The 16,134-nt window shown below is 35.8% G+C and overlaps 1 protein-coding gene across 3 annotated transcripts in view; it reads left to right on the top strand.

Moving 5' to 3' along the window:
- LOC142320533 (protein lifeguard 4-like) overlaps positions 1 to 16,134 on the top strand; it is a 48,075-nt gene that overhangs the window by 9,963 nt on the left and 21,978 nt on the right. For all 3 annotated transcript variants that reach the window (XM_075358432.1, XM_075358441.1, XM_075358448.1), the window contains exon 3: positions 12,247 to 12,355. In XM_075358432.1, coding sequence (XP_075214547.1) covers positions 12,247 to 12,355 — 109 coding nt within the window. The remainder of the gene's footprint in view (positions 1 to 12,246; positions 12,356 to 16,134) is intronic.

Genomic DNA, 16,134 nt, shown 5'->3' with positions numbered 1-16,134 from the left:
GGCTGCTGCACTCCACTTTGTTGTCTTTTGCTAATCTCTTTGTTTCTGCATACTTTCCCTTTTCCATAATCCCATCCGACATTTGAAATCTCTTTTTCTTTCTTTTTTTCTTCTATTCACCAGACCTTCAGTCATATCCATTAATAACACCTCATACAATGTCTTAGTTCCTTTTTCTATATTCAATCACATTTTGTATTTTTTTGTTCTTTCTGATTCTCCATAATACTTCAATTGTTACATGCCTCAATTGTTCAATTGTTACTTGCCCTCTGACATCTATCATTCTGTGCCACACCTACACCTCAAAAGGCTCAGTTTGTTTTCTGTTTGCCTTTCTCATCATCTATATTTCTGATCCATAGAGCAAACTGCAAATTAAACATTTCATTAATCACTTCCTTAATGCTAAGTTTAACTTTTTCACACATCAGTCCTCCCTTCTTATTAAATACCTGTTTTTTTCTTGTTATTCTTGTTTTAATTTCTACTATGCGAGTCAGGTCATCTTCAATTATAAAGCTCCCTAAGTACTGAAATTTCTTCACTTGCTCTAAAACTTCATTTCCTACCTTAATCTCACTCCTCTCCTCTTTTCTACCTAATTTCACACATTTTGTCTTCTTTTTGTTGGTCCTCATACCCTGATTTTCACAAGCTTCATTTAAGTCATCAAGCACTTCATTTATTTAACTACTCCACCAGTACTGCTATTTTATCAGCAAAACATACATTCTATTCTCCTTCCCCTACCAATCTTTATTCCTTTTTTCCCATTCAGACAACATTTAATTATTTCTTCCCGATATATACTAAATAGTGTTGGTGACTTTTTTTAACTGCTGGTACCACTGTTAGGCATTGCTTCAGAGGATGAGATGAATGGTTTGTAGTGTGTGAAAATGCCATGCCTAACCGGGATTCGAACTCGGACCTCTGGATGAAAGGCCAAGATGCTACCACCCGTGCCATGGAGGCCGGCTGTGTTGGTGATATGCAGCATCCCTGCCTCACTCCCCTTCCAATTCCTATTTTTCCTGTTATTTTGTCTCATATTCTCACTTTTATTGTCTGATTATAGTACAGCTTTTTTATTAGGTGCCTCTCTTTCCAGTCAACTCCTTTCTTTTCCAAAATTAGTGGTAATTTATCCCATCTAACTCAGTCAAATGCCTTTTCCAGGTTGACTAATGAAACATATACTCACCACTTCCTTTTCATATATTTCTCACCTATTAATCTTAGCATCCCTATAGCATCTATTGTTCCAAAAGCCTCTTGGATCTTTGTGAATCCTGTCCTTCCCCAAATTCCCCCCCACCTATACCGGATTTGGGGTTATACATTTTACTTCCCCTCCCCTAAAAAAGGCCGAGTGATCCCTTGTTGAACATGGAACAAGGTCTACATTTCTGAAAGAAGTTTTTCTGTACTGGCTATCATTGTGGAGAAATCACAAGAGGAACTTGCTGAACCTGCAGGGGAGGTGATAATTTCATTGCAAGATGTAATGGAGGTTGCAACTGACCTGTCCACTTCTGCTATGACACCGGTTGAGGTACAGGTAGGTGGAGGGCTTTCCTCCTAGGCCTGCTGTGGAGGGAAGGAGAGGAGCTAAGAGGGTTAAGGTTAGGGAGTCCTCCACAGAAGAGGAGGAGGCTCCTCTGGAACTGAAGGAATTGGTGAGGAAGCTAGATAAACTAGTTAAGGAACATCATAAGAACATAGAAAATGGGGTATTAAAAAAAAAGGGAACTTGGACCTTGGAATTGCCATGAGGGATCTCCAGAGGATGGTTCATGGTGCCACCTTTAGTCACATGAAGAGACAGATTAAGGAAATGGCCACCCAAATATATGTAGAAATGCATTTCCCCGTAACGGATGAGCTAAATAAAGGTGTGCCACTGGAGCAGATTGTCAGGTTTATTAAAAAGAACTGGCCCAGGGAGGCATATAAGAATATGAAGGTAGGTCTGCCCAACAGAAGAGACGGCACACTAAATACTCTTGCAATACTCGATATTAAGGAGATTTTGGAACACAAACTAATTGTCAGTCTAAGTGTGCACCACTCCAGGTGGCATGTTTATTGAGGGCCCTGGTATTACAGCGGGTAATGTCTATCAGTGAAACTGGAGGCGAGCCTCATCGGTGAAGAAGCAGGCGAAGTCCCTATTATGACTATGTATCATGTGGCGTATGTTGACACTGGTTACGATACAGATCTTGCCCAGGTATTAACTGATATCTTCACGAAGGTTAGAGAAGAAATAATGGCGATATGTTAGTCAATATGCAGGTGGAAATTTACGGGCAAGGCTCTGCAACATAGGCATGCAAAATATTGGAATATGAAGGAAGGAAGACGAGGCAATTGTACCACATTATATCCTCTATGGGCAGGTTCCCCGCTTTTTGGCATAATAAGGTTTTGGAAGATACAAAGCACAAGACCGAGAGTTAGATTTTAAAGTCTTTGACAACATATGCCAATACACCGACTTGCTGAGAATGGTCAGGATCGAAGTACAGGTACCTGAGGCAACGGAGATTCTTTCTATCCAGAAGTCAGGAGAACAGATGGAAATCAAGGTGAAAGAGGATAGAAGCAAAGCAGATGAATTGAAGCAGGTGCTTGCAGCTGTGACTATCCGGACCAAATCAAGCATGGTGACTCTCTGAATTCATGACCTGGAGAATGATATTGAGATTCAGGATATTGTCAGGGAACTGTGTGGTGACTGGACAGGAACTGCCGGAGGATCTGCAGGATTCTTTGAGGACTGGCTATGGTGAAACAAGGATTGCAGTTTGCTGTCTGTTGGTAACACTGACTGCAGCCATGATGCAGTGGGGAAAGGTTTGAATTGGCCTAGTGTCATGTAGGACCGATATCGTGGACCGACTTGCTGAGAATGGTCAGGATCGAAGTACAGGTACCTGAGGCAACGGAGATTCTTTCTATCCAGAAGTCAGGAGAACAGATGGAAATCAAGGTGAAAGAGGATAGAAGCAAAGCAGATGAATTGAAGCAGGTGCTTGCAGCTGTGACTATCCGGACCAAATCAAGCATGGTGACTCTCTGAATTCATGACCTGGAGAATGATATTGAGATTCAGGATATTGTCAGGGAACTGTGTGGTGACTGGACAGGAACTGCCGGAGGATCTGCAGGATTCTTTGAGGACTGGCTATGGTGAAACAAGGATTGCAGTTTGCTGTCTGTTGGTAACACTGACTGCAGCCATGATGCAGTGGGGAAAGGTTTGAATTGGCCTAGTGTCATGTAGGACCGATATCGTGGACCAACCCTTGAAGTGCCTGGAGGCCGGGCACACTGAAGAATTGTCAGGGCCCTGACAGGACTAGTGTAAGTTTTAATTGTGGAGGAAAGGGCCGCTGAGCGGCTGAATGTACAAAGATGTCCAAACGCATCACCTGTGATATTGAAGGGCACCGCCATACTGGAAGTACTGCATGCCCTAGAGAGGTGCACAAAGAAAATGTTAATGTTAGTTGAGGGAGGACCAGCCAAATAACTGCAGGTGACGAAGATTGTTAAAATTAATCTTAATTATTCAAGGCTTGCTAGTGATATGATGGACAGTTATGTGACAGAGATGGGTGCTGACATGGCACTTATCTCCAAATCCTACATTCCTGGTGCACAATGGGAGTGGATGACCTTTGCGGATGGGTGAGTGGCAATCTGGATATGCAGTCTTTTTTCCTAAAAGGATGTTTACTGGGGGAAGGGGCTTTGTGAGGGTGGGGATTGGTGGGATATTTCTCTATTCCTGCTACCTTTCACCCAACATTTCTACGATTGACACAACTGCCAAGATTTTTGGAAGGTTGATACTGCAGTGGCTGACCTGTGCAGTCGAAGAAGCGGGTGGAATCCATGACCGACAGTATTGTTTTAGAAGGGGCATTGGATGTGGTGTCTATGGTGGTTGGAATGGTAAAAAGGATTATAGCAGGTCGCCAGAGACAATGCAGGTGCAAGATGTGAGCACTTGTGACTTAGGATATAAGAAACGCATTTAAGTGCGTTGCGTACATTGCAATCATGTGTGCACTGAGGACTGTTGGTGTTGCTTAATATCTTGTGAGGATCATTTGTGCTTATTTAAAAGAAAGGAGGATGATATATGAGCTTGAGGGTGGTGTGCTGGAACGGGAAGTGAGTAGGGGGAGTTCCCCAGGGGTTGGTTCTCTGACCGACCCTCTGGAACATAACATATGATAGGGTGTTCCACATACCCCTTCCTTCCGGAAGGAAGGGGTATGTGGGTATGAAAGATGGTATCCTTTCCTTTCGAAGTGAAGATCGTTGGTTACACTGATGACATTGTATTGGTTGTGGAGGCAGATCCTTGGAGGGAGACATCTGAGAAGATAAGAGCCTCCTATTCTTGGGTGAGCTCCTGGATGGAGGGTGTTCGCCTGAGTGTGGCATCTGAAAAGACTAAAATCGTAGTGATTTCTACTGAAAAAAGAAGATCAACTTTGGCGGTCGAGATTCAGGGAAGGAAAATACTGTCGAAACCTGCCATTAAATATGGCAGGTTTCGACAGCATGAGGTAGTCACGACTGAGATTTCGAAGGCATGCCCTCAAAGCCACTGAAAAGATGGAGAGGGTAATGTGATACATTGAGGGGATTTTGCCAAATTGTAGAGGACCAGGTCAGCAGCAGAGGAGACTGCTGACAGGGGTGACCCATGCCATGCTCTTATATGGTGCTGAAGTCTGGGAAGACATTGTAATATATGGGAGATACCGGAGAGCATTGGAGATTCATAGAAAATGCTGTCTACAGGTGGCAACTGCTTACAGGACTGTCTCCCAGAACTGCTTACAGGACTGTCTCCCAGGAGGTGGTGGAAATGATAGCAGGATTACTCCTGATTGATTTAGAGATAACTAAACAGAGAAGGCTGCACGAACATACAACACTGATTGTTGCTGAAAAGAAAGGTGTGAATTCAAGCATCATGGAGATGATGATAAGGGTGTGGCAGTAGAGGTGGTAAGGGTGTGACAGTGCGAAAGGCAGGTGGTCATATCAATTGATTGGGGATGTTGGTCGGAGATTCCATGGCTCGATGAATTTTAATTTAATGCAGCTTCTGTCAAGTCATGTGGGTTTAGAGCTTATTTGTTTAGATTTAGGCTCAATTACACAGACAGCTGCCCTGTTTGTAGAACTGAAGAAACGTCTCACCACATCTTTTTCTGGTGTCCCTGCTTTGAACTAGATTGTGGCAAAGTCTTGGATATACTGGGTAGGAGAGATATATTCTCACCTGAAGATTATGTTAGCAAAGGAAGAGAATTGGAACGCAGTGGTGAGATTTGTACTAGTAGACAAGCTGCGCGTCGCTGAAGAAGATCGAAGGGGGATTGTGAGCTAAAGGGTTTCTGGGTGGAGGACAGGCCTGTGGTTGAGAGCTAGGGAGCCTCTCAATGTTGTGGGGATCGACTGGACGCAATGAAGCAAACCCCACTTCTGAAGCAAAGATTGGTTAGTATTCTGAGGCTGTCCTGGTAATTATTTGAGTTTGTGGATGATGTTGGGCATTTGTGTATGTGTACGTGAGTGGTTTGTATGTGTACAGTATTGTGTGGCTGTTGTGAGCATTCGGTGTTGTTTGTGATGACTAATTGTGCGTGTGGGGGCATGTTACTCCCCTCCTGAAGTAATGCTCTAGGTTTTCCAGGAGGGGGGCTGCCAGGGGTGGAGGTTTAGTCGGAAATGTGCACGCACACATATGTACTTAATAACTTGTGGAACCTGTTAGCAATCCTGACACTGCTTATGCACCCGTAAATGGGGTTCCAAGTCCTCTGGCCACTTTGCTTCTTCACGTATTCCATTGCATAGATCTTGTAATAACAATTCCCCTGTCTCTCCTAGTGCTTTGAACAGTTCAATTGGTATTATATCACACCCCTCAGCTTTTTTTCATCTTTTTAATTGCTTCATTTATTTCACTTTTTAATGTACTGTACACATTTTGATTTTCATGAACTTTGTGTTCTTCTTCTGCACTCATATCTATTTCTCTTGGCCTTGCCTAATGCATATTAATCTGATGTATTGAAATTCACCAATGCATGTGAATTTTAATTAAAGCCTTGTTTCAAATTGTGGCTTATTTATGATTTTCTTTTTTTCACTAATTATACATGGTTTTTCATTTATAAATTTAAGAGTTCCAAGAAAAGATAAAAAATTTGTTAGATATAACAGGATGTTATTAAGCATGTTTATCCTAATAAATACTGTATTTGAAATTACATTTTCTTTATATTGCTTGTATATCTTTGAATTTATATTTAAATATAATTTACATTAGAAAGTTTTTTTATGAATAGGACGTTTTATAATAAAAGTTCACTACACCAAACAATAATAAAATCATTACTGCAATAAAAACTGTTATAAAACTATTTTCATTGTAAAGACCAAATGTAGATAAGTAATAAAAATTATTATAACAATAAAATTATTAAGTTTATTCTGAAAAGAAAACATTGTATGAGAATAAAACAATTAACTTGCAAAGAATAATAAATTGAAAAAATTCCTTTCAGTGATCACGAAAATAAAAAATTATCTCAATAATTTTATGCAGTTTGGCACTGCTAAAATTCTGTAAATATTATTGAACCTTTTTTGAGTAGGTATTTGATAGTTTTGTTAGCTATGTCAGTTTGCAAGTTGGAAGTTATTAAGCTATAAGCCTACCAGTGTTTACCTTTTTCTAACAGTAGATTTAGAAATATTTTTGTATTAAATGAAATCTATGTTTTATTTTTCTTTCAAGTTTTATTTGTGATAAAATGTATAACAAAAATTTATTTCAAAAAAAAAATTTCTACATGAGTTACAGTTAAAGTAGCTTTTTGTTATTCTTAACCAAATGTGAAGTCAAACATAATAATGTTTGATGATCTGCTGATTTTAAAATAATTTCTAAATAAACTATACTACTAAATGTACATAACTCTGGTTGTGGGCATACATGCTAAATTAGTTTATTTCTTTGGATATAATAATAATTTTTTTCCCAAAGGCTAAATTTCATTGAAGATATAACACTTTTCAGATGTTTATCATGAATTCGATTTAGTCTTTTTTTCTAGGCAATGTTACATATAAAACTATTGAGTAAATTACCTTTAAATTTTCAGGTGCAATACATTTCTTTTACTACATGGTTCCTACATAAGCATTCACGTATATTGAAAAATAAGATAAGAAAATAATGCACCTAAATATTAAGAAAAAAGCAAACAAATACAGAAATTTAAATTAATCAAATTTATAATTAAAATCAAACCAGAACTATTGTATTAACCCACCGGGTTGGTCTAGTGGTGAACACGTCTTCCCAAATCAGCTGATTTGAAAGTTGAGAGTTCCAGCGTTCAAGTCCTAGTAAATTCAGTTATTTTTTCATGGATTTGAATACTAGATCGTGGGTACCGGTGTTCTTTGGTGGTTTGGTTTCGATTAAACACACATCTCAGGAATGGTCAAACTGAGAATGTACAAGACTACACTTCATTTACACTCATACATATCATCCTCATTCATCCTCTGAAGTATTATCTGTAAGGTAATTACCGGAGTCTAAACAGGAAAAAGAAAGGACTATTATATAATTAAATTGTTTTTTAGAAATATTTTTTTATATAGGAATAAAAATTTTAAACAAGTTTTATATAGAAGGGTGAATTTCAAGAAGTTTGTGGATGAGGGTGGTGAGTAATCAGCTACAAAAATTAAATCTCCTGTGCAGCAATATAGATTCTACAGAACGATGAGGTGTAGACTGTATTGCTTTAGAAATGATAATAAACCAACAAAATCAAAAGTATTCCAGGTTAATCAGTGAGCATGCCTACCTGTAGGTAAATATGATTATTTATTAAAATGTTTACCCAGTCATGTCATAAGGGGTCAGCTTGTAGAACTGTTATTTTATTTTTTGTCTTGCCTTTTTATATGTTTCACTTATTTATATGAGGTTTCTTTGTGGCCTCATTCACAAATGCATTTAATTCAGAAAGTGATTTTATCTCATCAGTTCATAATAAATTACATGTACTAAGTAATGTTATGACACTTACTTTACTTTTTTGTACTTTGATTTTTACTTGAAATTATTTAAAGTATTACATTTTTGTTAAAGCTAGTGAAAGCAAAATAATTTAATATACAGAGTGATTCAGGAGGAAAGGGAAATAATCTGAGAATTGATTCCTAGAGCTTGAAATAAGGAAAAAATTTCTTACAGACATATTTTTTTTGTCAAAATGTGCTAAACAATTTGTTATTTATTTACAGCTATTGGAAGGTTTCACCCAGATTTCAGTTCTCCTGGTCACACTGAAATTTTTAAGGTGTTGTGTAAGGGGTAAACTTGATGGTTTCTTATGTTTCTTTACCTGATAAATCGAATAAAACAGGTTACAGAATTTTTCATAATAATAATCCTGTAATTTTCATAATATCCAAAGTAAAACAGAAAAATTTGGTGATAAAAACATGTTTTTTTTTTAGGTTTGAAGTACATTATAAAATGACTAACAAATGTGTAACTTTTATTGTAAAAACTTGTAAAGAATTTTATTCTGAGGAAACTGATTTATTTATATATAAAAAAAAAATCAACTTTTCTTATTAAATACAAACAGAATAAAATGTAACAGAAAAATGTTATGAATTTGTAAAAATTAAAAACAGCTATTTTTAGTCTAATAAATTTGACTTTTGATAAATTAGGTGTGCAACACTAATTTTATAATTCAAAATTAATTTGAATACTACTCATTGTTCCCATAAATTTGTGGTTACATGTTAATAATAAATGTTAAGCATAATTTTGATTGTGTTTAATTATTTTTGAGAATCAAGTAATGTACTGTTTTTGTGTTTGTTGTATTCTGAATTGTATTAGATTTTCCAGTTGAATCTGTTCTTAAAAAAGTGAAATTCTGTTTTGAATTCTTTGTTTTAAAAAATGCAGCATCTCTTCACTGTGCAGAATGTGATAATGATTTTTATGTATGATTTTTGCAATAGAAGTGCTCCAGATGCAGTGAAAGAATACCAATATATCTTGAACAAGTAGTTTCAAGCTGTAAAAGTATTTTGTAGAATTTTTAATAATGTTTGTGATAATGATACTCTTCCCAGTGCTCATGTTTCATCTGAACATCGACCAGTACATGGTGATGAAAGGGAAAAAATATTCTTCAGATGGTACAGCTTTGTCCTACAACAACCATGTGAAGAATTTATATATACGACAACATTCTACAAAGTACAGTATAGAGGACATAACATGCTCATGAACTGTATCCTTATCATGTTCATAAAGTTCCCTTTGACCAAACCAGATGCCTGCAGTTTTGTCAATGGGTTAACAATAATTACTACCTAATTCCGTTCATAATATTTTCAGACAGAGCTGCTTTTATTCATAATGGATAACAATGTATGAAATTCGTGATGGTGCAGTGAAGAAAACCCACATGCTGTAGTCTAAACAAATTTTCAGCTAGAATTTTTGGTAGACATTTGGTATTAAATGATCGACAACCAATTAATAGGTTCTTTCTTACTAGAAGAACTTCGTGAGAAATTATCTGGAATTTTTAAACAATGAATTTCTTACAGTGCTTAAAAATTTATCTTGGGCGAAAGGAATTGAAATGTATGTACTTTCAACTTTATGGAGCACCAACACATTTCATGAATGAAGCAATTCTTAAATGAAATTTTACTAGTAAATGGATTGGACGTAAAGAACCGGTAAATTGGCCACCTAGATCACTGGACCTTAGTTCCTTCGATTGCTGTTTATGAGGATGGATGAAATGCAGGATATACAAGCAAAAAGTAGACGCATGTGATGAACTGATCGCTTGCATTCTCAATGCTGTGGCCCTCATCAAGGAACGTGAAGATATCTTTAGGTTGGCTACAGAAAATGTTAGGAAATAAGTTGAAAAGTGCTTCGATGTTATTGGTAGAATTTTCAAACATTTATTATAAATTAATGTATAATCCATAGAGTATTTAAAAAAAAATAAATTAAAAGTATTTTTTTTTTTTTTGAAGGTCTAAATTTATTGTACTAAAAACAGTTTTTAAACATTTTTACAAATACATAACATTTTTCGTTGTTTTATTTTTTAATAATAAAAGTTGACCTTTTTTGTTTTTTTTCTTAAGACTTTACTACATCAGTTTTCTCATATTTCTACATCATGAACATTTTTTCTTTTTTAAAGCTTTAGAATCTGTTTGCAGATTATTTTCCTTTCCTCCTGAATCACTCTGTATTTTGATAAAAATCATTTAGTCATTTTTTTATTAAAGAATCTCTGTTATGAATAATTTTTGATTATTAATATTTAGCACAAGCTAAACGAGCCTTCAGTAAGAAATATAATTTGTTTACATCAAAAATTAATTTAAATGTCAGGAAAAGATTTTTGAAAGTGTATGTTTGGAGTGTCGCTTTATATAGAAGTGAAACTTGGACGATTGGAGTATCTGAGAAGAAAAGATTAGAAGCTTTTGAAATGTGGTGCTATAGGAGAATGTTAAAAATCAGATGGGTGGATAAAGTGACAAATGAAGAGGTATTGCGGCAAATAGATGAAGAAAGAAGCATTTGGATAAATATAGTTAAAAGAAGAGACAGACTTATAGGCCACATACTAAGGCATCCTGGAATAGTCGCTTTAATATTGGAAGGACAGGTAGAAGGGAAAAATTGTGTAGGCAGGCCACATTTGGAATATGTAAAACAAATTGTTAGGGATGTAGGATGTAGAGGGTATACTGAAATGAAACGACTAGCACTAGATAGGGAATCTTGGAGAGCTGCATCAAACCAGTCAAATGACTGAAGACAAAAAAAAAATATTTAGTATATCAAATAATATGTGGTATATGCATTGAGTCTTAAAAAATAATTATTTCTCAAATTATAGTAGGTAATTCTTAAAAGTACTAGTCTTTGGGAATTAAGAATTCCTCTGTTAAATGGAGATGCATATAATGTATTTTTCCTAAAGAAATGCTAATTTTGTTTTTTTACACTACCTATGAACAGTCTTTCTTATATGATGAGGTAAAGAATGATAGGTAAAGTGATGGTTGTCAAGAGTTGTTTTTTCTGTCTGTAATGATGTGTTATGCAGCCAGTCCCTTTGTTAATAGATTGACGGTATCACTTATAAATCAGAGTATCATCAGCATTTAAATATTCTTAGCCTGCTGATATACAACAGAGTATTTGACCATGAAGAATGTAATGGGAAAACACGTCATCTCTCACTTTCCTTTGTAGGTATGGCTTAGGATGCTTGTTATTGTTAGGAATGGTTTTTCAGAGCAACTTCTTTCCAAGTCGTGTAAATGATTACAAGGACATAACAGAAGTTAAAAATATGTTACTACTAGTATCACCATCTCAATTTTCATTTAGGCTCAATAAGTTAATCTAGATAATTATTTCATTAACTACTGAATTTTGTACTCTAAACTTAAACTTTCTTCAAGACTCCAGTAGGATTTATATATCCTTGTGCTGCTCCCCTTTGATTTGGGTTTTCAGATAGGGCACTTTACTTCATTATGAAGTGAAGAGTATTATGATTTATGATCATGAACACATCTTGCTTTAATCTTTTTTGTGGTATAGTATTAGCTTTCCAGAGTTCTAATATTTTTGCAAAATATTACCTTGTGTTCAGCCAAATTAATAATATTAATATCTTAAAAAATTGGTGATTTGTTCTAGAAAAAATTAAAATCCTTTATCAAAAACAGGGTCTAATTAGGTTCTGAATTCAGTTTGTGATGTACAAGAAATAAAATAAATTTGTGTAATTATTTATCAAAATATGTAGGTCAATTATTTAATAAAAAAATTAATTTTTGTGGAAATTTATTTTATTAAACATTTTTTATCTAGGTTGTTTAATTTTTGTGAAAAATTCCAAACAAATGAAATCTTTAAAGAATTTATAATGATAAATCAAGTTGAAAAGGACGCTTGACTGTTAACATGTATTATTGTTTTCCTTAACCATTTATAGAGGTCATGTAGTAGGATCATGACAGTAGTTTTTTATTTTTATGTAATAATATTTTTATGTAGAATCTAAATGTTGATTTCGTTGTTAATAATTATTTAAATATTTTGTACAGGATTTCTTAGAAAAGTATACAGTCTATTGTTTATACAACTACTGACCACAGTGCTTGTTGGATTTACTTTTATGTTCAATTCAAAGATTCGTTTCTATATCCATCACAAGTAAGTACCTAATGTGAATATTTAATTCTTTCCTTTTTTTACTAAATTATTTTATTTCAGATGCATTTAAAAAATGTTGAAAATCGAAAGTAGAGCATTAGCTATCAGTATTTAGTACTGCGATGTTTTTCATTTGGTGGGAATATAGGTTGTATTATATTTTTCTGTGTTGCTTAATTGTAAAAAAGAAGTAATTTGACTATATGTGTGCTTTTTAACTATTATATGCATATAATACATATTATATACATATACATATACTGCAGTATAATATAATGTGGCCTCTATTTATTGGTACTTGTATTAAGACATTTTGGTGATGTATGATGATGTATTCTGTTACTGGTCTTTCATTTATGTGTGATCAACCTGTTAAAATGTAGTTGATAAAGAGAAACATTTTGCTGACAAAGTGAAAGGCAAGAGCTACATTGGAAGGTTGTGTTTCCTCCTTCAGTTGCATAATATAATATAATTATAATTCAGACAAATTTTGTAGTATATGAAAGATGCCAAATTTAATGAAAATTTGAACCCAGAACCTTCTGGGTGAAAGACAAAGATGATACCACTTCACCAAGGAGTTCAACATAATTGTTAAAGTGAAATCCAACACAAGCACACTAAGAATGTCTCCAAATGGAGTTACTTTGATTTTCAACACTGGTAGGGTCCTTTTTCAACAGTAGCATACTCAGGTTGCCTGAACAAACTGGGTTGGGCTGTTGTCTCAGGATAGTAATAGCATATCCATATTTCATTTATAATTATTATTCGTCATTTTTAATGTATATAGTTTAGAATAAAGCCCTGATGCTTGGACTTAATTAGTAGTTCTACATAGAGTTCAAGATCATTTAAAAAAGATTTTATTGTTTGTGGTAAAATAGCAGCAGTTTAATAGAGATTGGTATTTTCTGAATTTTCCTCAAGTGTTAAAGCAGGAGACCTGACTTTGCTGGATAGTTAACACTATTTTGACCACTTGATTCACTCCCAGGCAGAAAGAATCCCAGAATATGGCAGATCACTCATGCTGCACTAACAACTGTTCCATCGGTTTACCAAGTTCTTCCCAGTCTTACAGATAGAGCCAATTAGGGTTTTTCCATTAATTCATTATCATTTTAATCCCAATGGGAAGTCTTACTCTTAGACTTTGGGGGTTGGCATCACCATGGCCATAGCCTTTGCAGCTTTTCTTCACCCAGATCTGCAGAACATTTTACACTATACACATACACTACACAATTACAACATATATACCCTTATACAACTACACAACAACATTTTACACTATTTGCTCTTTCACTTAAACTTGATGATGTTGCAACATCTTAAAAAATGCAACTGTGGTGGAAACTATGTACTCTGACAGGTAAATGACTACCTAGTGAGTCTCAAATGATGACCTCTAGACACCTTGGCGAAGCCTATTGCATTTAGCTCTAGCACCAGTATGCGTGCACTCTGCTGGAGTGGTCCATTATATCACTTGTACTCATGGGATCAAAATTTCAATGATTAATTCTATGATGGTTGGTGGTCCATCTGAAAAAACCACCAATTTTTGTCTAGTGAAAAGGCCTTTGTCAGCTTTGTCTGACAAGGATAAAAGTCCTGCGGAAGAGAATTGAAAAAGCATCAGACCTAAAATATAAAAATATTAATTTTGTTGTTCTTCTGAATACTCAGGAAGGTACTCATAAGGTCTCTGGCTGATCAATAAGGTAGTAACTGGTTCAAGTGGTTCCCTCAAGAATATAAGAAAACTGAGAGTTGGAACAATATTGATAGAGACTTGCAGTGTTGAGCAAAGTCAATTGTTCTTACATCTAAGCAATACGGGCAGTATGTCATAAAACCTTGAATATTATCCCTGGAGTATTTTTCTGGGATCTTGAGATAGACATTAACAGAATTGCTGAAGAGCTTCGTTTCCGAGGTTTTACAGAGGTGAAGAGAATAATGAGACATCAGAGTGGGATGGAAGAACCTACTCCCTCTCTTATTTTAACCTTCAACCTTCCCACATCACGGAGAAAATTAAAGTGAGATACCTATTGGTTAAAGTGCGACCATTTGGTTAAAGTGCGACCATTCATTCCTAACCCACGGTGGTGTTTCCAGTGTCAAAGATATGGTCATACCACAACTTCTTTCCCAAACACCACAGTATGTGCTAAGTGTGCAAAAGAAGGTGATAAGGACACTGACTGTCAGAGGAAGAAAAATGTGCAAACTTCAGGGGAACACATTCAGTTCGATCTCGAGATGGCCCAAGTTTTAAAGAAGAGAAAACAATCCTAAAAATCTGTACTGAGCAAAAGTTTTTTTCCAAGCTGCCCAAAGAGAATATAAAAATATGCTTAGCTCTTGAAACCTGATTAAACAGGATGTCTCTTTCGCTGCCATGACATCAAGTAAAGCTCTTGTAAATGCAGAAAACAATGTGGATCCTGCAGTGAGCCGAAGATGCTTGTTCAGATGTTATCTGATCAGGTTGCTTTACTTACTCCAACTATTTCAGAGTTAACAAAAATTAATTAGAAGTCTAGTTACAGCTAGTGAAAGTAATACTAGTGGGATCCCCCCTGAAAGTTCCTCTCCCTAAAGTTTTACCTTTATGGGCAGGGTAAACCACCAAATAAACTCTCTGTTAAAGGAGCCCACACAACCACCTTCTCTGGGATGTCGTCTGCATTTCCCATTTTTCAAAATCTCCCCCTCCAACACTATGCCTATTGGAGAATGTGGTAGAGGAACTGCCTGATCCCAGGGCATCGGAGTTACTTAAAACAAAAAATTCAAAAAAGAATTACCGGTTCACCTATAACTAATTTTGTCATATATTTATCTGTATTTCTGTATCCAACAAGCTTTATTTATGTGCATTATTCAGTGGAACGTTAGAGGTCTAAATGGATTTAAATACTAGATCGTGGATACCGGTGTTCTTGGGTGGTTGGGTTTCAATTAACCACACATCTCAGGAATGGTCGAGCTGAGAATGTACAAGACTACACTTCATTTACACTCATACATATCATCCTCATTCATCCTTTGAAGAATTATCTAAACAGTAGTTACCGGAGGCTAAACAGGAAAAAGAAAAAAAGAAAGTCCCTCATTGAAGATGTTAGAGTGCTGATGTGCACACATGAACCATTAATAATGTGCTTCCAAGAAATGTAACACTCAGAGGCTATACCTGTGAGAGATACGACTGTTTTGTTGATAGTAGAGGTAGGTGGTGTTGCTATTTTCATACAGAATTAGGTGTTGGCTACAAGACTACAACTAGCTACCCTCATTCCTACTGTTGCTGTAAAAATCTCAGTCCTCTTTAAATTGCATATCTGCAATTTGTAACTCATTCAATGCTCTAGAAATGTTAAATCTCCTTGTGAAAATCCCATCGTCGTCATTAATAGTAGGAGACTTCAATGCTCACCACATTTCCTGGTGCTCATCTTTCTGCTCCTCTTGAGGAAATGTGGTAAACAGAGTGAGACAAAACTTGGGACCTTTGTCTACTAAATGATGGATCATACACATTCATGTCCTCATCGTCTGGTACACTGTGAAACATCAACCTCACCTTATACTCACCAAATTTACTCCCTTGTCTTAATTGGTCTGCAAGGTGAATAATTGGTCTGCAAGGTGTCATTGGAGTCAACTGCAAGGTGAATAAAAGGCCATGGAAATGGATTTCTGAAAAGGCAGATTGGAACAATTACCATGAAGCCTTCCCATCACAGTATGATGTGGTTAAG

The sequence above is a fragment of the Lycorma delicatula genome, chromosome 1 (genome assembly GCF_047948215.1).
Source record: "Lycorma delicatula isolate Av1 chromosome 1, ASM4794821v1, whole genome shotgun sequence".
NCBI lineage: Eukaryota > Metazoa > Arthropoda > Insecta > Hemiptera > Fulgoridae > Lycorma > Lycorma delicatula.
Note: the sequence above shows the minus strand (reverse complement) of the source record. Positions and strands in the feature narration are given on the sequence as shown.